The sequence below is a fragment of the Loxodonta africana genome, chromosome 3 (assembly GCF_030014295.1).
Source record: "Loxodonta africana isolate mLoxAfr1 chromosome 3, mLoxAfr1.hap2, whole genome shotgun sequence".
In the NCBI taxonomy this organism is placed as follows: Eukaryota; Metazoa; Chordata; class Mammalia; order Proboscidea; family Elephantidae; genus Loxodonta; species Loxodonta africana.
In genome coordinates, this window is record NC_087344.1 from 205,219,041 (window position 1) to 205,240,445 (window position 21,405).

Below are 21,405 nucleotides of genomic sequence, written 5' to 3' on the forward strand. Positions count from 1 at the left end.
AATCAAACGATGTATTGCATTAGAAAAATCTGCTGCAAAAGACCTTTTTAAAATCTTAAAAAGCAAAGATGTCACTTTGACGACTCAGGTACATCAGACTCATACCATGGTATTTTTAATCACCTCATATGCATGTGAAAGCCAAAAAGCTTATACTTAAGTATGCTATTGAAATCCCCATGTCCTTACTCTTCTCCGTGCCCTAAATTTTATCATGAGGAACGCTGATAACATAGTGGTTCAACACTCAGCTGATTATGAAAGGTTGGTGGTTTGAACCCATCTGCTGCTCCACGACAGACAGATGTGGCAATCTGTTTCCTTAAAGATTACAGCCTCGGAAACTCTATAAAGCAGTTCTACTCTGTCCTATAGGGTCGCTATGAGTAGGAATTGACTTGACAGCACACAACAACAACTTTTCTTGAATATGCCAAAAGACAAAAAGGTGAGAGGTGCACAGAAGAAAGTCTATTAGGACAGTTTTTTATATTAGTAAAAAACTATAAATTCACTATAATTAGTAAATTTGTGAAAATTAGCTACTTTTTCCTAGTGGAACAGATAAAAGTACTTTATGGAAAAAAATCCTAGAAAATGTGCTGGTGCTGTGCTGGCGATAAAGAGCTCAGCAAAGCAAGGGATCCTGCCCCCTAGGAAATTATGATCAAGTGTAGGAGTTGGACAAGTGGATACATTGTTTCAATAGAGAAGGACTATGATAGGGATATTAATGATATTGATAATTTCCACATTTGGTTGCATCATCTTTATTGGGAATAGGCATAAATACGAATCTTTTCCAGTCAGTTGGCTAGGTAGCTGTCTTCCAAATTTCTTGGCACAGTTAAGTGAGCACTTCAGTGCTGCATCTATTTGCTGATACATCTCAGTTGGTATTCTGTTTATTCCTGGAGCCTTGTTTTTCATCAGTACCTTCAGCACAGCTTGAGTCTCTTCCTTCAGTACCATCGATTCCTGATCATATGCTACCTCCTGAAATGGTTGAACGTGGATCAATTTTTGGGGTATAGTGACTTTGTGTATTCCTTCCATCTTCTTTTGATGCTTCCTGCGTGTTTTAATATTTTCCCTGTAGGATCCTTCAATATTGCAACTCAAGGCTTGAATTTTTAGTTTCAGTTCTTTCAGCTTGAGAGATGCCAAGTTTGTTCTCCACTTTTGGTTTTCTATCTCCAGCTCTTTGCACGTCATTAAAATACTTTACTTTGTCTTCTCGAGCCAACCTTTGAAATCTTCTGTTCAGCTCTTTTACTTCATCATTTCTTCCATTTGCTTTGGCTACTTCATGCTCAAGGGCAAGTTTCAGAGTCTCTTCCAACATCCATTTTGTTTTTTTCTTTCTTTCCTATTTTTTTTAACTGACCTTTAGCTTGCTTCATGTATGATGGCCTTGATGTCATTCCACAACACGATGGTCTTCAGTCATTAGTGTTCAAAGTGTCAAATCTATTCTTGAGGAGCTCTCTAAATTCGGATGAGATATACTGAAGGTCATACTTTGGCTCAACTGGACTTGTTACAATTTTTTTCAGTTTCAACTTGAACTTGAATATGAGCAACAGAACCATGGTCAGCCCCTGGCCTTGTTCTGACTGATAATATTGAGCTTTTCCATCATCTCTTTCTACAGATGTAATCAATTTGATTCCTGTGTATTCCATCGGGCAAGGTCCATGTGTATAGTCACCATTTATGTTGGTGAAAAAAGGTATTTGCAATGAAGAAGTCATTGGTCTTGCAAAATTTTATCATGTGATCTCCATCATCACCAAAGCCATGTTTTCCATCTACTGATCCTTTTTCTTTGTCTCCAATTTTCACATTCCAATCACCAGTAATTATCAGTGCATTCCGACTGCAAGTTCAGTCAATTTCGTACTGCAGAAGTTGGTAAAAATCTTCAATTTCTTCATGTTTGACCTTAGTGATTGGTACATAAATTTGAATAATTGTCATATTAACTGGTCTTCCTTGTAGGCGTATGGATATTATCCTATCACTGACAGCTTTGTACTTCAGGATAGATCTTGAAATGTTCTTTCTGATGATTCCTCTTCAATGCCATTCCTCTTCAAGTTGTCATTCCTGGCATAGTAGACCATATGACTGTCCAATTCATAATGGCAATACCAGTTCATTTTAGCTCACTAATGCCTAGGATATCAATGTTTATGAGTTCCATTTCATTTTTGACGATTTCCAACTTTCCTAGATTCATACTTCATACATTCCACTTTCTGATTATTAATGGATATTTACAGCTGTTTCTTTTCATTAATGGATATTTACAGCTGTTTCTTTTCATTTCACATCAGCAAATGAAGGACCTGAAAGCTTGACTCCACCCAAGTCATAAGGGCAACTCTACTTTGAGGAGGTGTCTCTTCCCCAGTTGTCTTTTGAGTTCCTTCCAACCAGAGGGGCTCGTTTTCTGACACTATATCAGACAATGTTCTGCTTCTATTCATCAGGTTTTCACTGGCTAATTCTTTTCAAAAGTAGACTTCTGGGTCCTTCTTCCTAGTCGGTCTTACTCTGGAAGCTCAGTTGAAACCTATCCGCCATGGGTGACCCTGCTAGTATTTGAATACCAGTGACATAGCTTCCAGCATCACAGCAATACTCAAGCCCCCATGGTATGACAAACTGACAGAGGCAACACATTTTCAGCAAGTGAAGTGTTGCTGAAGATCATTCAAAAGCTGCTGCAGCAGTACATCGACAGGGAACCAGAAATTCAAGCTGGATTCAGAAGAGGACATGGAACCAAGGATAACATAACTGATGTCAGCTGGATCCTGGCTAAAAGCAGAGAATACCAGAAAGATGTTTTATCTGTATTTTACTGAGTACGCAATGGCTTTCGACTGTGTGAATCCTAACAAATTATGGATAACATCGCGAAGAATGGAAATTCCAGAATACTTAATTGTGCTCATGAGGAACCTGTACTTAGACCAAGAGGCAGTCATTTGAACAGAACAAGGGTATACTGCATGGCTTAAAGTCAGGAAAGGTGTGCATCAGGGTTTTATCCTTTCACCAAACTTATTCAATCTGTATGCTGAGCAAATAATACAAGAAGCTGGACTATAAGAAGAAGAAGGGTGCATCAGGATTGGAGGAAGGCTCATTAACAACCTATGTCATGCAGATGACACAACCTTCCTTGCTGAAAGTGAAGAGGACTTGAAGCACTTACTGATAAAGATCAAAGACTACAGCCTTCAGTATGGATTACACCTCAACATGAAGAAAATAAAAATCCTCACAACTGGACCAGTAAGCAATGTCATGACACATGAAGATTGAAGTTGTCAAGGCTTTCATTCTCCTTGGAGCCACAAACAACACCCACGGAATCAGCAGTCAAGAAATCAAATGATCTCTTTGAAGTGTTAAAAAGCAAAGATGTAACCTTGAAGACTAAGGTGCACCTGACCCAAGCCATGGTATTTTCAATTGCCTCATATGCATGCGAAAGCTGGACAATGAATAAGGAAGACTGAAGAAGAATCGACGCCTTTGAATTGTGGTGTTGGCAAAGAATGTTGACTGTACTATGGGCTGCCAAAAGAAGGAACAAATCTGTCTTGGAAGTAGCACAACCAGAATGCTCCTTAGAAGCAAGGGTGGTGAGACTACATCTCACATACTTTGGACATGTTTTCAGGAGGGATCAATCCCTGGAAAAGGACATCATGCTTGCTGAAGTAGAGGGTCAGTGAAAAAGAGGAAGACCCTCAAGGAGATGTAGTGACACAGTGGCTGCAACAATGGGCTCAAGCATAAGAATGATTGTGAGGACCGTGCATGACTGGGAAGCGTTTTGTTCTGTTGTGCATAGGAAGCTATGAGTCAGAACTGACTCAACAGCACCTAACAACAACAACAATGATGGGGATAAGTACAGGCACATAAAAGGGACATACAACTGAAGGTAAGGGGTCAGGGAAAACTTCCTGGGGGAAGAACTATCTAAGCTGAGATCTGAGTGACAAATAGGACCAAATTAGAGGAAGAAGGACAGGGGCTGCAGATTCACAGTCGAGTTCTGTCAAAGTGGAGGGAGATAAGAGAGAACATAATGAATGTGTCTGGCTGCAGTTAAGCCAGTGGGTAGGATGTTGAAAGGCTTAGATGAGATGAATTGTGATGGGGAAGGAAATGTTTAAAGCTGGGGCTGGAAGGCCACACAGGGACCAGATCATGAAGGGATGTAAACTCTGTGTCCAAGCAATTGCCCCGTGTTTCTCAAATTTATTAGACTCATGGCAGAGTTAAAAAATTATGCTGTACTGATAGAATACCAACAGGAGTACATACAATATAATGCATTCTTGTTTTAAAAGAGAGCCAAAAAATGGTCTCAAATTAATTACTGCAAGAAGCAGCCGAATTTGATTCATGTACTCTAAAATATTTTGCAATAGCATAAAAGAGGAAATAGTAAATGTTTTACTCTTTCTTTGAATAAATACTTTTTATTTTAATAAGTATATTTGTGACATTCATATATTTCAACATTCTTCACACATACAGTTGAGTGGCATTATGTTCATCATATGGTACAACCATCACTGTTACCCTTTTCCAAATTTTTCCATCACCTTTAACAGAAGCTCAGTGTCCCCGAAACAATGAGTCTCTCTTCTCCCCTCTTTTCCACCTGCTCCTAGTAACCACTAATAACCTTAGGTTTGTATACACTTGCCTATTCTAAGTATTTCACATGAGTGGAATCATACACTAACTGTTCTTTTGTGACTGACTTATTTCACTCAGCATAATATATTCATGGTTAATCCATGTTGAAGCACATATTAGGACTTCATTTCTCTTTGTGGCTGAGTAATATTCCATTGTATATATGTCTCACATTTGTTTATCCATTCATCTGCTGGTTCTTTCCATCTTTTGGTTATTGTGAATAATGCTGCAACGAACATTGGTGTACCTGTTTGAGTTTTTGCACTCAATTCTTTTGGATATTTACCTAGAAGTGAAATTGCTGGATCATATAGTAATTCTATGTAGTTAATCTGTCTTGAAAGAAGTACAACCAGAATGCTCCTTAAAAGCAAGAATGGCAAGACTGCATCTTACATACTTTGGACATGCTGTCAGGAAGGATCAGTCCCTGGAGAAGGACATCATGGTGGGTAGAGGGTCATCGGAAGAGAGGAAGACCTTCAATGAGATGGATTGACACAGTGGCTGCAACAATGCGTTCAAGGATAACAAAGATCGTGAGGATGGTGCAGGACCAGGCAGAGTTTTGTTCTGTGGTACCTAGGATTGCTATAAGTTGTAACCAGCTCAACAGCACCTAATGACAATGACAACAATAGTAATTCTACATTTAACTTTTTGAGGAACTGCCAGACCATTTTCCACAGTGGTTGTACCATTTTACAATTCTACCACTAATAGGTGAGAATTCCTATTTCTTTACATCTTCATCAACACCTGTTGTTTTCCATCTCAGTGGGCATGTCCTTCAATAAATATTTATTGAGTGCCTACTATTTCCCCCACATGTCTGTCAGTTTGTCATACTGTGGGGGCTTGTGTGTTGCTTTGATGCTGGAAGCTATGCCACCGGTATTCAGACACCAGCAGGGTCACCCATGGAGGACAAGTTTCAGCTGAGCTTCCAGACTAAGACAGACTAGGAAGAAGGACCCGGCTGTCTACTTCTGAAAAGCATTAGCCAGTGAAAACCTTATGAATGGCAGCGGAACACTGTCTGATACAGTGCTGGAAGGTGAGCCCCCCAGGTTAGAAGGCACTCAAAAGATGACTGGGGAAGAGCTGCCTCCTCAAAGTAGAGTCGACCTTAATGATGTGGATGGAGTAAAGCTTTCGGGACCTTCATTTGCTGATGTGGCATGACTCACAATGAGAAGAAACAGCTGCAAACATCCATTAATAATCGGAACCTGGAATGTACGAAGAAAATTGGAAATCATCAAAATGAAATGGAACGCATAAACATCGATATCCTAGGCATCAGTGAGCTGAGATGGACTGGTATTGGCCATTCTGAATCGGACAATCATATATAGTCTACTATGTTGGGAATGACAACCCGAAAAGGAATGGTGTTGCATTCATCGTCAAAAAGAATGTTTCAAGATCTATCCTGAAGTACAACGCTGTCAGTGATAGGATCATATCCATACACCTATAAGGAAGACCAGTTAATATGACTATTATTCAAATTTATGCACCAACCACTAGGCCTGAAGATGAAATAGAAGATTTTTATCAGCTGCTGCAGTCTGAAATTGATTGAACATGCAATCAAGATGCATTGATAATTACTGGTGATTGGAATGTGAAAGTTGGAAACAAAGAAGAAGGATCAGTAGTTGGAAAATATGGCCTTGGTGATAGAAACAAAGATGGAGATCGAATGATAGAATTTTGCAAGACCAACGACTTCTTCATTGCAAATACCTTCTTTCACCAACATAAACGGTGACTATACACGTGGACCTCGCCAGATGGAACACACAGAAATCAAATTGACTACATTTGTGGAAAGAGATGATGGAAAACCTCAATATCATCAGTCAGAACAAGGTCAGGGGCTAGCTGTGGAACAGACCATCAATTGCTCATACGCAAGTTCAAGCTGAAACTGAAGAAAATCAGAGCAAGTCCATGAGAGCCAAAATATGACCTTGAGTATATCCCACCTGAATTTAGAGACCATCTGAAGAACAGATTTGATGCACTGAACACTAGTGACCAAAGACCAAACAAGCTGTGGAATGACATCCAGGACATCATCCATGAAGAAAGCAAGAGGTCATTGAAAAGACCGGAAAGAAAGAAAAGACCAAGATGGATGTCAGAGGAGACTCTGAAACTTGCTCTTGAGCGTCGAGCAGCTAAAGCAAAAGGAAAAAATTGATGAAGTAAAAGAACTGAACAGAGGATTTCAAAGGGCCTTTCAAGAAGACAAAGTATTATAATGACATGTGCAAAGAGCTGGAGATGGAAAACCAAAAGGGAAGAACACGCTCGGCGTTTCTCAAGCTGAAAGAACTGAAGAAAAAATTCAACCCTCGAGTTGCAATAGTGAAGGATTCCACGGGGAAAACATTAAACGACACAGGAAGCATCAAAAGAAGTTGGAAGGAATACACAGAGTCATTATACCAAAAATAATTGGTTGACCTTCATCCATTTCAGGAGGTAACATACGATCAGGAACCGATCATACTGAAGGAAGAAGTCCAAGCTGCACTGAAGGCATTGGCGAAAAACAAGGCTCCAGGAATTGATGGAACATCAATTGAGATATTTCAACAAACAGATGCAGTGCTGGAGATGCTCACTCATCTATGCCAAGAAATATGGAAGATGGCTTCCTGGTCAACTGACTGGAAGAGATCCATATTTATGCCTATTCCCAAGAAAGGTGATCCAACCGAATGTGGAACTTATAGAACAATATCATTAATATCACACGCAAGCAAAATCTTGCTGAAGATCATTCAAAAGTGGCTGCAGCAGTATATCGACAGGGAACTGCCAGAAATTCAGGCTGGTTTCAGAAGAGGACGTGGAACCAGGGATATCATTGCTGATGTCAGATAGATCTTGGCTGAACAAAGAGAATACCAGAAGGATGTTTACATGTGTTTTATTGACTATGCAAAGGCGTTCGACTGTGTGGATCATAACAAACTGTGGATAACACTGCGAAGAATGGGAATTCCAGAACACTTAACTGTGCTCATGCAGAACCTTTACATAGATCAAGAGGCAGTTGTTCGGACAGAACAAGGGAATACTGATTGGTTTAAAGTCAGGAAAGGTATGCGTCAGGGTTGTATTCACCATACCTATTTAATCTGTATGCTGAGCAAATAATCTGAGAAGCTGGACTATATGAAGAAGAATTGGACATCAGGATTGGAGGAAGACTCATTAATAACCTGCGTTATGCAAATGACACAACCTTGCTTGCTGAAAGTGAAGAGGACTTGAAGCACTTACTAATGAAGATCAAAGACCACAGCCTTCAGTATGGATTACACCTCAACATAAAGAAAACAAAAATCCTCACGGCTGGACCAATGAGCAATGTCATGATAAATGGAGAAAAGATTGAAGTTGTCAAGGATTTCATTTTACGTGGATCCACAATCAACAGCCATGGAAGCAGCAGTCAAGAAATCAAAAGACGCTTTGCATTGGGCAAATCTGCTGCAAAGGACCTCTTCAAAGTGTTGAAGAGCAAAGATGTCACCCTGAAGACTAAGGTGCACCTGACCCAAGCCATGGTATTTTCAATCACATCGTATGCATGTGAAAGCTGGACAATGAATAAGGAAGACCAAAGAAGAGCTGACGCTTTCGAATTGTGGTGTTGGCGAAGAATATTGAATATACCATGGACTGCCAAAAGAACGAACAAATCTGTCTTGGAAGAAGTGCGGCCAGAATGCTCCTCAGGAGCAAGGATGGCGAGACTGTGTCTTACACACTTTGGACATGTTGTCAGGAGGGATCAGTCCCTGGAGAAGGACATCATGCTTGGCAGAGTACAGGGTCTGCAGAAAAAAGGAAGACCCTCAACGAGGTGGACTGACACAGTGGCTGCAACAATGAGCTCAAGCATAACAATGATTGTAAGGATGGTGCAGGACCGGGCAGTGTTTCGTTCTGTTGTGCATAGGGTTTCTATGAGTCAGAACCGAATAGATGCACCTAACAACAACAACAACAGCCTACTATTTGCCCCACTCTGGATATAGTAATGAATAAAATAAAGTCCCTAACTTCATGGAGCTTGTTAGGGGAGACAAACAATAAAGAAATAAACCAAAGAAATATATATAATCTGGGGACACAAACCTCAGTGGCTTATCCATAGTCGGCACCGTTTTTCTGTGTCTTGGTTAGTACTCTGCCCTGCCAAATCATCTCTGTACTTTGGACGTGGATGGGACATGGGATTTGGTCTCCTTTGTTGCCAGCAAAGGGGTGTTATAAATAGGGGAAGCAGTGCTGTTGGTGTTAGTTAACTCTATGTGCAGAGTAGAGCTGCTGCATAGAGCTTTCAAGATTGTGACGTTCCAGGTGCAAATTGCCAGGCCTGTCTTCCGAGGAGGCTCTGGGTGGGTTCAAACTGCCAACTTTTCAGCTAATAGTTGCGAGCTTAATGGTTTACACCACTCAGGGACTTCTAGGGGAAGAACTAGTTCTGGGCATTTTAGACAAGGCTGCAGGGAGTTGATGGAGTATAGAAAAATGGAGCAAAAGTGGGGATGGGACAATATTCCACATAAAAAGAAAAGCATAAACAAAAGGGGAGCAAGAGTTGGTGGCTACAGGGTACCAGAATCAACAATTGGCCAGAAGTAGAGGCGTTTCGAACCTACTCAGAGGCTCCTCATATTTTCCACCTCTGAGGTTTACAGGTACACTTTTGTAACATTATCAGTATGTGCTGGAGTGGGGGAGAGACTTCTGTAAATGTGTAACCCGGAAGGTAGTTTGTGGCGCCATGTTGTTGTGCCGAGAGGTTATTGCAGGAGGTGCTACAGCAGGGAGGAGTGACCACGAATGACTTTTGTCTCTTTTTCCTTCTGTTCAGCAAGATAAGGCTTGTAAGTGAACTTACTGTTTCCTTTGTGTTATTGGGAGGGTGTGGTTTTTGACATTAGGCAATATTCAAATGCGTAAGTTATTTTCAGGCCAAATACATTGTAAACACGGATCCTTGGTGTACACAGGAACAAATAATACCAAGTACATTTTGGGGTAGTTTGGAATTCTGCACAGCGAGGTAAGCCTTGGAAGGATATTTACAGTTTTCTTTGTGTTATTGGGTAGTTAGGTAATATTCATGTGAAAAGATTAATTTTAGGAGAAAGAAGGTATAAGTTGTAGCGTCCTTGATGTACTGCACGTAGGTTTCGTGCAGTGCAATCACCAAGTACCTGTCTTCGGGTTTCTGAGCTGTAAGTACTTGTTTTGTAGTAAGAGACAATTGACGGCTGTGGTAATGTTCCCACCACAGCACTTTCTTTTGGGGTGTTAGCTTTACAGGAGGCTGGAATTATGCAATGTCTCCACTTATATATTCTCATATTGGTTTCCAGGTATGGTATTTTTATTACCTTGTTGTGATGGTTCAGGTTGTGTGTCCGCTTTGCTGGGCCATGATTCACAGTGGTTTGGCATTTACATAATGATGTAATCATCCTCCATGATGTGTTCTGATGTGGTCAGCCAATCAGTTGTAAGGGCAGTTATGCAATAATGTAGGGTGCCTTTATGTGTTACCCCACATTTTCAAAAGTTTCACTCAACAACAACAAAAGAATTGATAAGAAAAAAAATGTTCCCTTATTGCATTCAACCTATCTTAAGTCCAGAGTTCACGGGTATGTATGTCTACCACATAATATTAATAAAAAAACCATATTACGTAGGAAAAGATTACCAAAACTCTTTGATTCAGGATGCTTTCCATTAGTAAAAAAAATTACATCACCAAATATTAAAATCATCCACAAAAGGGTTAAGAAATAAAAAATTATGAATGGAAAATTACCACAAAAATGGGTACTTATTTAAACTGAGAAACGCATCATAATTACACATTTTAAAAGACTGACATACATCATAAACTTCAAAAAAATTAGGAAGAAAACAATATTCCAATTAACTGCCTCACATATCTCTGTAATACTATTTTTTCTGCAGTTTTTCGCCTCATACTCTTTGATCACTGCCATTTTGTAACTAATATATTGTTTATAGAAAGAATTGAAAGATAATTTACACAAACTTACTATTTGTGATACTGCTACAGCCTTGTGTCCTTCCACACAAAGGAATTCAGATCAATTCTATTTCATGTCCCATAAAAAAATGTATAATACATTTATCTTGTGGGAGGAAGGAATCAAAGCTATAAGCAATCTTGTTTTCAGGGCATATTAACATTCCCAAATTACATTTAAGTAAATGAAGAAATTGGAGCTATAAAGAAATTTGTTGGACCATAAAAGTGTAAAGGTTTATGGCATGCCAAAGCGAAAGTAAATCAGCTCTAAAAATAGAGCTGGCATCCTTTTGCTACAAAATCTTATGAGAATATTTGAGAAGAAAACTCAGACTGTGGGCCTGTACCTAGACTTAAAAAAAAAGTTGGCTGTGTTAATCCAGTCTCATTCAGAGGACAGGCCCCCAAGATACTTCATTCCCCTTCCCTTGGTGGCGAGCTGTGAGCAGCAGAGAAAGGGAACTTCACACCCTAGACTCCAAGGGAGACGGGCTGTAGGGTGGGATTAAGGGTACACCCCGGCGGGGAGGGCTCCCCCGGGGAAAGTGGGTAAAAGACCAAGAGAACTGAAAGCAGCAAGGGAGGAGGGAGCGGGGATAGAAAGAAGGTGGCTCAGGTTTCCAGGCCAGCGCGGAGACGAGGGGCGGACCACCGCCTTAGCCAATGGGCGCGGGCGGTTCGGCTCGGACTCCTGTCCCGGAGGAAGCAGTCCCGTGCGCCGGCCGCGCCCACTGGGAGCCTGCCTTCAGCTCCTGGTGTGCGCGCTCGGCCGCGAGCGGGGCCGAAGGTGCAGGGGCGCGGCGTGCAGGCAGAGAGCGCTGTGGCCCCGGCGCAGGGAGGGAGCCGCCGCCGCCGCGCCTGCCGGGCCGCCTCTTTCTTCCCCTCCCCGTCCGCACCCCACGAGTCGTGTCACCGCGGAGCCGGCAGAGAGGCGGTGCTGGGCTCCGGTCCTCGACTTCAGTTCTCTGCGCCCGGCGAGCGGAGCCGGTGGTGCAGCCACCCGTGCGCGCTATCTGCGACCCTCCCCCGTATCGCCTTTGTCTCGGAGCCGCAGCGTCTGGCCACGCCGCTTTCTGGGAGATCCCATGGCCACAGGCCACGGCCCATGACAGATACCGGCCTCCTTGAGCCTGGGTCTTCCTGCGCGCGTACCTTCGGGCGGAGGGGAGAGTGGCCGCGGGTACTTCCCGGGTCCCCGGCGGATGCCCTCCGCTCGCCAGCACCCCTGTTCGGGAGGAAGGAGGACACGGGGCCGTTGGCCAGACCGTCCCGGCTCACCTTTCTTGCCGGGGTCCGCGGCGTGGACACGAGCCGGCTCCCAGGACGCCCCGGGCGCTCGGCGGCCACTGCGGTGAAGGGACGGAGCTGTTGGCACTCGGAGACCCTGGGCTCCTCCCGTTTCCCCACCCCCAGCCTCTGCTTCCCCCCGACCCTTTCGCCTCCACGTTCGAGAGCAAGCGACCGATGCCGCCGCAGCAAGGGGACCCGGAGTACATCAGCAAGCCGGTGGCGGGCTGCTGCGGCTGCGAGGTGCCGCCCGTGCCCCCGCGCCGGGTGCGCAGCGGCCGGACCGCACCGCTAGCCACCCGCTGTCGGGCAGGCGGCGCGGAGAGGCGCAGCGTCAAGTGCGTGCTGGTCGGCGACGGCGCGGTGGGGAAAACAAGCCTGGTGGTGAGCTACACCACCAACGGCTACCCCACCGAGTACATCCCCACCGCCTTCGACAACTTCTCAGGTGAGGGAGCTGGCGGCCGGGGTGGGGTTGGGGTTGCGAGTGGGGGGCGCCGCTCCCGCGCTGTCAAGCCCTCTGGCTGAAAGGCACCCTGAGAGTTATCGTAGCAGCTGCCCACGGCCATGGTGTTAACAGGGTTTTAGAAAGGATGAAGGGACTGGCAACCGGAAGACATTACGATGTTCGAAGGTTTCCAAGAGGGTTGGCAGGGCACGGTGCTAGGCTTCAGCTGGGAAATAGATCAATTTCTTCCTGAGTCTGGGGAATTGGGAAGGAGCCCTGGATGGTTAAGCACTAGGCTGCTAATCGAAAGGTCGGCCTTTCCAGCCCACCCACAGGAGAAAATGCCTGACGATCTGAGATTACAGCCTAGGAAATCCTATGGGGCAGTTTTACTTTGTCCTTATTGGGTCGCTGTGAGTCCGAAGGAAACCCTGGTGGCGTAGTGGTTAAGTGCTATGGCTGCTAACCAAAAGGTCGGGAGTTCAAATCCGCCAGGCGCTCCTTGGAAACTCTACGGGACAGTTCTACTCTGTCCTATAGGGTCGCTATGAGTCGGAATCAACTCGACGGCATTGGGTTTGGTTTTTTTTTTTAATGCGTCCGAAGAGACTCCAAGGCACACAACAGTCTTGTCGGTGTCTCTTTAAGCTACTTAAAGCTCTCACATTTGGGTTGTAATGTCACATGGTTTAGTAGGTACAAAGCTAAAGGAATCCTTTTAATTACAGCCTGATTTTTAATATTTCAGGTCTTTTTGACTTTTAAGAAAAAAGTTAAAATCCACAGAAGCTAGTGTGAAACATTGTCTTGCCCCCTTTAAGAGAAAAACAAACACTTTACTGACCTCTTTCTGGGGTTCTTTCTAATACATGATGGGCCATGATTTCTTCCATTTCAAGGGCAGCCAAGACAGTTATGGTAGTGAGTTTCCCAGCCTAAATAGTATTTTGTTTCTTTTCTTTTTTCCCTTCTGACTAGTATAAACACTTGGGAACAATCTAGAAAGTTGTTTGAAGACAAAACTGAGTACTTAATCCAAATAGAAACCTCCAAGGCCTCCCTAATGAAGTGCCCCACCCCCTTCCCCTCCATCACATACCAGCACCCTGGTGTTCTTTCTTTTCTTTTTTTAATTCTGTCTTTGAACTGGCCTGGGGAGATAAGCAGTAACCTGGCTCCTAAACAGGACAGCGAGGGCAGGCAGTGTTTGCACATGTTCGCAAAACAAACTAGGATTTTATGATCAAGCCTGGATTCAGGAAAATTTCCTGAGGAAAACAGAATTATCTGTGAGGTTTTCCACTGATTTAAAAAGACGAGGTTAGTTCCCACTTAGCCCCAGTGTTGTTTTTAGGTCCTTTGAAACAAGTGTGACAGGAAAATAAATCTCCTTGGGCTAGAAGGAAAGCCAAGGGCCGTTCTGGTGGTGCCATCAAAGAGCTCAGTGATTTGCGGTCTCCTCTATTGCTGTGGAGCGACTTGTGGAGCCTGAAGGGTTTGTATACAAAAATGTTTACCTTGGATCGGGTTTCTTGGTTTTAGGCAAGTCTTTAATTCATTGAAGGACCCAGAATAGGAGTTGAATGGCTTGGAGCAAGAATGGCAGGACAAGCTAAAAGTATTACTCTTCTGAAATGGGTTAAAAAGCCACCTTCTGACGGTCATTTGTTCTTGTTTTCAAGCCGTGGTGTCTGTGGATGGGCGGCCTGTGCAACTCCAGCTCTGTGACACAGCTGGCCAGGTCAGTATCAATTTACTGCCCAGTCCTGTGAGAGGAAATAGCCTTTTAAAGGTTTCCAAATAACGTTTTATGAGTTTCCAAATGATTTCTTCAATAACCCGGTCATTCTACAGCCTCATGAAGTAAACTCACCCTGGCTGGCAGCTCCTCAAAGGGGATGGGGGAAGCAAGCAGAGCACCTTGGCGCTCACTCATCAAACAGGATCCAGCCCAGCTCTGGGGGTGGGCGGCAGGAAAGGGGAAAGTGGGGTCAAGCACAGCTCTTATCTTACAAAAACTTCTAACATTTAATTTTGGGTTTTTATCAAAATTTATCAGTCATGCTTTGCAATTGTTTCTGAATATAAGGTGTTAATATCTGGTAACAATTTTTATTAAAGGTCAATGAACTAAATGTTTAAGAAATTTACTCGAGAAAAAAATGGTGCTTAGGTGAGTCCTGGTTAAGAGCTTGGCTGCTAATCAAAAGTTCAGCAGATCGAATCTGCCATCCGCTCCTTGGAAACCTTATGGGGCCGTTCTACTCTGTCCTATAGGATCACCATGAGCTGGAATCAACTCGATGGCATTGGGTTTGGTTTTGGTTAGGTCGGTAAGTATTAATCTTTCCCTTCCTGATTTATGATTTTACTCACTGAGGACTACCCCATCTCTTGAAACAATGACACAGATGTTAGATATGTCCTAAACTGAAAAAAATGAGTAAACTAGGACTTATTCTTTCAAAATCATTGTGGACATTTATTCTTGTAGTAAGGGCCAGCCACTTAGATGAGACCATCAGGGAGTGATGGGAAAGGTACAGATGTGGGACTGGTCTGGGTGACTTCCCTTTGGGGTGTTCCATGGACACCCTGAGACGGGGTGCTCAGCGTCTCATAAAACACCGTTGGCACAAATGTTGAAGTCGCTGGTGTCATTCTGTGCCTCATCAGAACCCAGAGATGTGAGGTGTGCCTCCTGAGTTTGCTGAAGTGACAGGTTAGTGACAAGTTGTCTCTCTTGTATTCTCTAGAGCTAGGGAAAGTGAAGTTCGGTACTTCCTAGACAGGTAACTTCACTTTCTGGTGCTGTCATCTGAGCATATGTGTTTAAGAAGTTGGCTTTCCAGGGCCCCAGGCCCCTTGTTCAAGACAGGGTAGCCAAGTTGTTTACCTGAGACAGTAAGTTAGGAGCTGAGGACAGGTGTTCTTTTTAACCTAAAGGTATGACAGCCTTGGCCGCCTTGGAGGTCCCAGCTGAACACCAGTTTGGCAGTGGCAACAGCAGTTGTACCCCAGCCCCTTCTGTCCTCTTCTTACCCTCAGCCTCCCCTTCACCATGAGCAGGAAAAAAAAAAAAAAAAAAAGAACAATCTGTATTCCAGTGCTTATGGAAAGAAAATTCGGAGAACACAGTCTTTTCTAGTATTTAATCTTTTGGAATGCCATACTGGTATTTATAATTAAAGCTTAACTGCTTTGAATAAAATGAGAAATTTTTCCTATTACGGATAGGTTTTCTGACCTCTACAACGTGGGCAGAGTAATACCTCACTAAATACAGGCAGTCCCACTGAAGTAAGAAGTGACAGCTCACAGCCTGAGGATAAGACAGAAGACAGAAAAACTCAGGAAAGGAAGAGGCATGGCTGTCAGGGGTCCTTGGGAGGAGCAGGTGGCTCAGCACATCCCACTGCCCTGTGGACATTCTTCTGTAACATGTGGGTTCTCCACACAATACTCAGCCTCCTGAGGCTGGGGGCTTGATTTCTAGAGCCTAGCTCAGTGTCTGGCACATCAGAAAAATGAACTTGTTGCCTTCACTTAAATTCTGACTCATGGCAACCCTATAGGAGTCGGAGAAGAATTGCCCCATAGGGTTTCCAAGTAGCCGCTGGTGAATTGGAACTGCTGACCTTTTGGTTAGCAGCTGAGCTCTTAATCACTGCGCACAGTAGGGGCTTAATAAAGATTTGTAGAATGGATGAAGAATGAAGTGCTAGGTTTTGGGGGATACAAAGATGTCATGGGCCTGCCCTTCCTGAATCTGAGCCTAGAGTTGAGGCGAACAGGTTAATTAATAGAAGCTGGTGGAGAATACAGAGGAGAGAGGGAGGTGGTAGCTCTGAGGCTATTGGCGAGTTTCCAGAGATAAAGCGGCCTTTTTGGAGTTTTGAAAGAGGAATAGGATTTTTACCAGAAAAACTGTAAAGATGATCTTGAATTACCAGGGAAGAACTTAGTCATCCTTAGTATTGTGTGTCTGAAAGTCAGGGAGGCATGAAAATCATTTTAGAGAGATTTTACAGAAAAAGTTTATAAGCGGGGGAAAAAAAAGATTGTGGTGTTAACATTGTTAAGCTTCAGTTTATTGGAAATTCTTTTTCTGGTTTCCCAGCAATGTTTTTATGAGATTTACCATATTTCTTAACTGACGTACTGGTTAGTAAAATATACCTGTTAAGTAATAAGACCAACATCTAAAAATTTGTAGAAAACCAACTTCGAAAAAAAAAAAAAGAGAAACCATTTATGAAAAAGTGCTTTTCTGGGGGACAGTACAGAGACAGAAAAATAAAATCATATTTTTTTACTGCTATAATATATACAAATATATATTATATAATATATATTAGCATTTGTTTCAACTGTTAGTGAAGCTGGTCTATTTCTAATCCAGATAAACTCCTTTTGAACAGACTTGTATTGATACCCGCAGTGTTTTCTTATTGTTGACCCAGCTAATGGAATTCAACCCTGCTCTAGGCAGTGCTGGTGATAACGTCCTAGGGTTGAGGAAGTGCCTCTCACTACCCCCACTGCACCTGAGCACAGATAATCCAGAAAGGGAGACTAAAATGCAGGTTCAGACAGAAGCTGAGGACGCGAGAGAGAAGAGCATAGTTTTACTGCCTGAATCGGTAACTGGAAATTGCATCTTGTGCCTTTGGGTTTTCTCGTTACAGAGGGTATGTGAGTATTTAAGATGTTAAAAGGAGTTTTTAGCACTGGACTCATAGTTTTACCCAAGGGAAAACAGACCGGAGACTAACAACTCTGAGAAACATACCTTTGGCATAGGAAAATGGAGTATGGTTGAAATGGGAGTAGTTCACTGCAGACTGCCAACAGGAGCTGAAAATTCTTCAACCTGCTGACCTGTGAGGTTTTTGGAAAAACTTTATACTCAGGGGAAAAAAAAAAATCGGGTTGCTGATTGACCAGAGTGCTATTGAGCTGCCTGTTTCTCCGGTGCCCTGCCTACCTGCACCCAGCCACCCAGTGTAATCTTGTACAGTTTCATTGAAGCAGACCTGGCAAGCACGTGCAAGTCACTTGGCCCCAGACCACGGCACACTGAGTAGTGTGTTCCAGCCGGCCCTATTACGCTTATGTGTATTGCATTTGTTTTAGCAAATATATAAGGTTTTTGGTCAGGCAATGAGCAGCAGTGTTTAATTTCTGTTTTGCTTCCTGAGCCCTTCAGAGAGACTCTCAAGAGGTCTGGTGAAGTCAGATTTCCACTCCCCTGTCACAAACCCAGGCTCCCTTGTGCTTGCCTTTCTTTTTATTGGCAATGCAACCCCAGAGGCCAGGGCATAGCCAGGATGACTGGCCTTCCAGTGGCGAAGTGTAGCAACCTGAGGGATTGATTTCAACTGATCTCATTTTTTTAGACTTCTTACTTCGAGATCCTCTGATAACAGAGGGAACGTTTAATTAAAATTTATTCAGAGCTGAGTTACAGTCTACCTGGTTGAGTTTCTGTATTTATTCTTTCAGTGCAACAGTGGCACCAAGAAACTTAAGTTGTTCTTCTTTTCACCCCCACTTCTAGAAGGCTGGCAAATGGCTGTGGTATTCTGAAATGCCATAGTTATTTCTGGTCATTTTGGCTGGTTGACTTTAATATTTATTTAGTTGGTTATTGCCCCACCGGTGTAATACAGAGTCTCAGATGAAGAAAGCACATTCAGATAAAAGAGAAACAGGTTTCCTTTATACCTAGAGAAAAAGCCATGGGCAGAGAATAATGCATATATACATATTAATTTATAGCTAATGCAAGTTGAGTAACCAAAAAACCCAGCTAATGTTTAACTTTTTCTTGCCTTTGGGAAATTGTTAGTAATATTACACATGCAGCAGAAAAAGAAGATGAAGCAAAAAGAAAGAGGTGTATTAAACAAGGAAGGGCACTAACCAGCATCTTAAGTGGCACCGAGAGGCACGTGTTCTCTGAGTTGCCAGTGAGAGTCTGATCTAACAAGGCCATCAGCTCCATTTCTGGGTTGGCCAGTTCATCTGGTTAACATTATTCTCTGTACTGTGTGTGCTCAGTGCAGATGAGATGGTATCTGCACGCTTCATACTTCATAGCCGTCATAGGGCTGGGTCTAAAAGACAGGAACTATGGTGATAGACTGAAATTCATTGGTGTCAGGTTGAAGTTTTGGGGACTCGTATAGATACAGTCTAAGTTTTACAAGAGTAGCTAAGTACCAAGAGTCAAGAGAGTAAGTCTGGATTACTCTGGGCTAAAGGCTAAATTTTTATTTATAAAATTCATCTACTGTAAGTACTTTTTCTGTAAGTTGTAAGTAGGTCCTGATGTGAATGGCAACATAGCATGGAGCCCTGGTGGTGCAGTGGTTAAGGGCTCGGATGCTAACCAAAAGGTGGGTGGTTGGAATCCTCCAGCTGCTCCTTGGAAACCCTATAGGGCAGTTCTACTCTGTCCTACAGGGTCGCTATGAGTCAGAATTGACTTGATGGCAATGAGTTTGGGTTTGGCTTAGTGTCATAGCTGACCCTTGAAGAAGACAGCTGTTATATCTGTGTTGGGAGCATAGACCCAGCTTAGATAACAGAATAGTGTCTTGAAAATGCTGTCTCTTCCCTCCATGATCAGTTGGGTTTCTGTTACCTGCCAGAACCCTTTTAAGGCTAATGTTAAGACTGCTCTTTTTGTTGATGACAATTGATTAGAAAAGTAACTTCTGGATGCTTCCATTGGTTGCAGGATGAGTTTGACAAGCTCAGGCCTCTCTGCTACACGAACACAGACATCTTTTTGCTGTGCTTCAGTGTCATGAGCCCTTCGTCTTTCCAGAATGTGACTGAGAAGTGGGTACCAGAGATCCGGTGCCATTGCCCCAAAGCCCCCATCATCCTAGTAGGGACTCAGTCAGATCTCAGAGAAGATGTCAAAGTCCTCATTGAGTTGGACAAATGCAAAGAGAAGCCAGTGCCTGAAGAGGCGGCAAAGTTGTGTGCCGAAGAAATCAAAGCCTCCTCTTACATAGAATGTTCTGCCTTGACTCAGAAAAACCTCAAAGAAGTCTTTGACGCAGCCATCGTTGCCGGCATTCAATACTCAGACACTCAGCAACAGCCAAAGAAGTCCAAGAGCAGGACTCCAGATAAGATGAAAAACCTCTCCAAGTCCTGGTGGAAGAAATACTGCTGTTTCGTATAATGCTGGCAAGAAACTCGGAAAAGCAATTTTCAGATGAAATCGATATTCGAAGCTATATTAGCTGAAATCATTCCTTTTACTGTGTAGAACCTGTGTGGAAAACGTGGGTGTATTAGACGGGGTGTTCACAATTTCCGGGTTCTGTCTTGCCTTTCATTTTCTTCTTGTTTGTTTGAGCTAGGGATGAGATACTTATGCAAAATATTTTTGAACTAAATTAAGAAAGAAATTTTCACAACTCTGGAAATTTAGAATTCCACACCTCTGAATTAATTTACATCTCACATGGAAAAGACACCTCAGAGCTGGACGTCAAGAATGGAATTTTGCCACATTCTGATGTACAGAAGAACGAAAGGGCGAATGTTGGAATTAACCCTCCCTTGATTAAAGGCTACTTTTAATGCATAGCGAAGGAGCCCTGGTGGCGCGGTGTTAAGTGCTCGGCTCCTAAGGTCAGTGGTTTGAACCCACCAGCTGCTTTGCGGTAGAAAGATGTGGCAGTCTGCTCCAGTAAAGATTACAGCCTTGGGAACCCTATGAGGCAGTTCTACTCTGTCCTATAGGGTTGCTGTGGGTCAAAATTGATTCCACAGCAAGGGTTTTGGTTTTTTTTTTTTTTTTTTAGTTTAATGCATAGTGCACTATAGCACACAGGTCAACCATGGTAAGAATTTAGCTTTGAAACTCCATGCAAACTACGCTTTATTTTATCAAGAGCAAAAATCTGAGAAAAAATAAAGAGCCCTCTGTCTTTGTCGTACCTGGTTGATTAAGATGTAAAAACAACCAACCAACAAGCCACCTACTGACTCTATGGCACAGTTCAGACCAAAAAGGAAACTTATATTGGGATTTTTTATTCTTAGATCAGCTGTGTTACACTGTATAAACACAGCCATAGTGCCACCTGGCGCGAAACAGGCGTTCGTCAGTAGCTCTTACGTGGTCTTTAGTTTGGAGTGTTCTCTGCTCGGTGCTGGAGTGGATGTACCGGATTGCCTAAATCCTAGACCATTAGAGGAATAGGAAGCATTAGCTGAATTTTTTTAAGCTTCTATACTTAAACTGTTCCACCTGTAGGAAAGTGAATATTCTTGAAAGGTCTACAGCAAATGTTTATGGAACGCGAAATGTACATTTTTATCATTGTCAGCCAAAATGTGCTTCACTGTGTACACCCACACCCACACCCACACACGTGTGTATATATGGCTGTATTACTGCTGATTCAGTCTTCTAAAAAGTTAATGGGGAAAAAGCATGGCCACACAAAACAGACTTCAAGAAAGATTGGCTTCAGAATAAGTTAAAACGTTCTTTAGTAGACTTCTTTTTTATTCTACCCTGATATGATTGCAAGTATATCTTGATTTATACATTTTTGACCACCTTAAAACAAAGCAAAAAATAAAATCATCTTAAAACCTGGTAAGACAGTCCATTAAATCCCCAGATGACTTTTCTGAATGCTCCCAGGGGGTTCTGTCTGCCGTGGCCTGATCAAAAGCAAGGTGGGTGCTGGGACCACCTCCCACATGTTCTGCGGCTTCCTCAGGAGGGATGCTAAGAAAACTGCATGTATCTGAAACATTGTGTCCCTCAGTGTAGCGATTTCTAGAGCTTAATCTT

At 43.0% G+C, this 21,405-nt stretch overlaps 1 protein-coding gene across 1 annotated transcript; it reads left to right on the forward strand.

Moving 5' to 3' along the window:
* Positions 1-11,746: 11,746 nt before the first annotated feature.
* On the forward strand, positions 11,747-20,359 carry RHOU (ras homolog family member U). Its single transcript, XM_064282910.1, has 3 exons — positions 11,747-12,572; positions 14,255-14,313; positions 19,318-20,359. Exons 1-3 carry the CDS (start codon positions 12,302-12,304, stop codon positions 19,771-19,773), a joined length of 786 nt encoding a protein of 261 aa, XP_064138980.1. The 5' UTR covers positions 11,747-12,301; the 3' UTR covers positions 19,774-20,359.
* Positions 20,360-21,405: the final 1,046 nt, after the last annotated feature.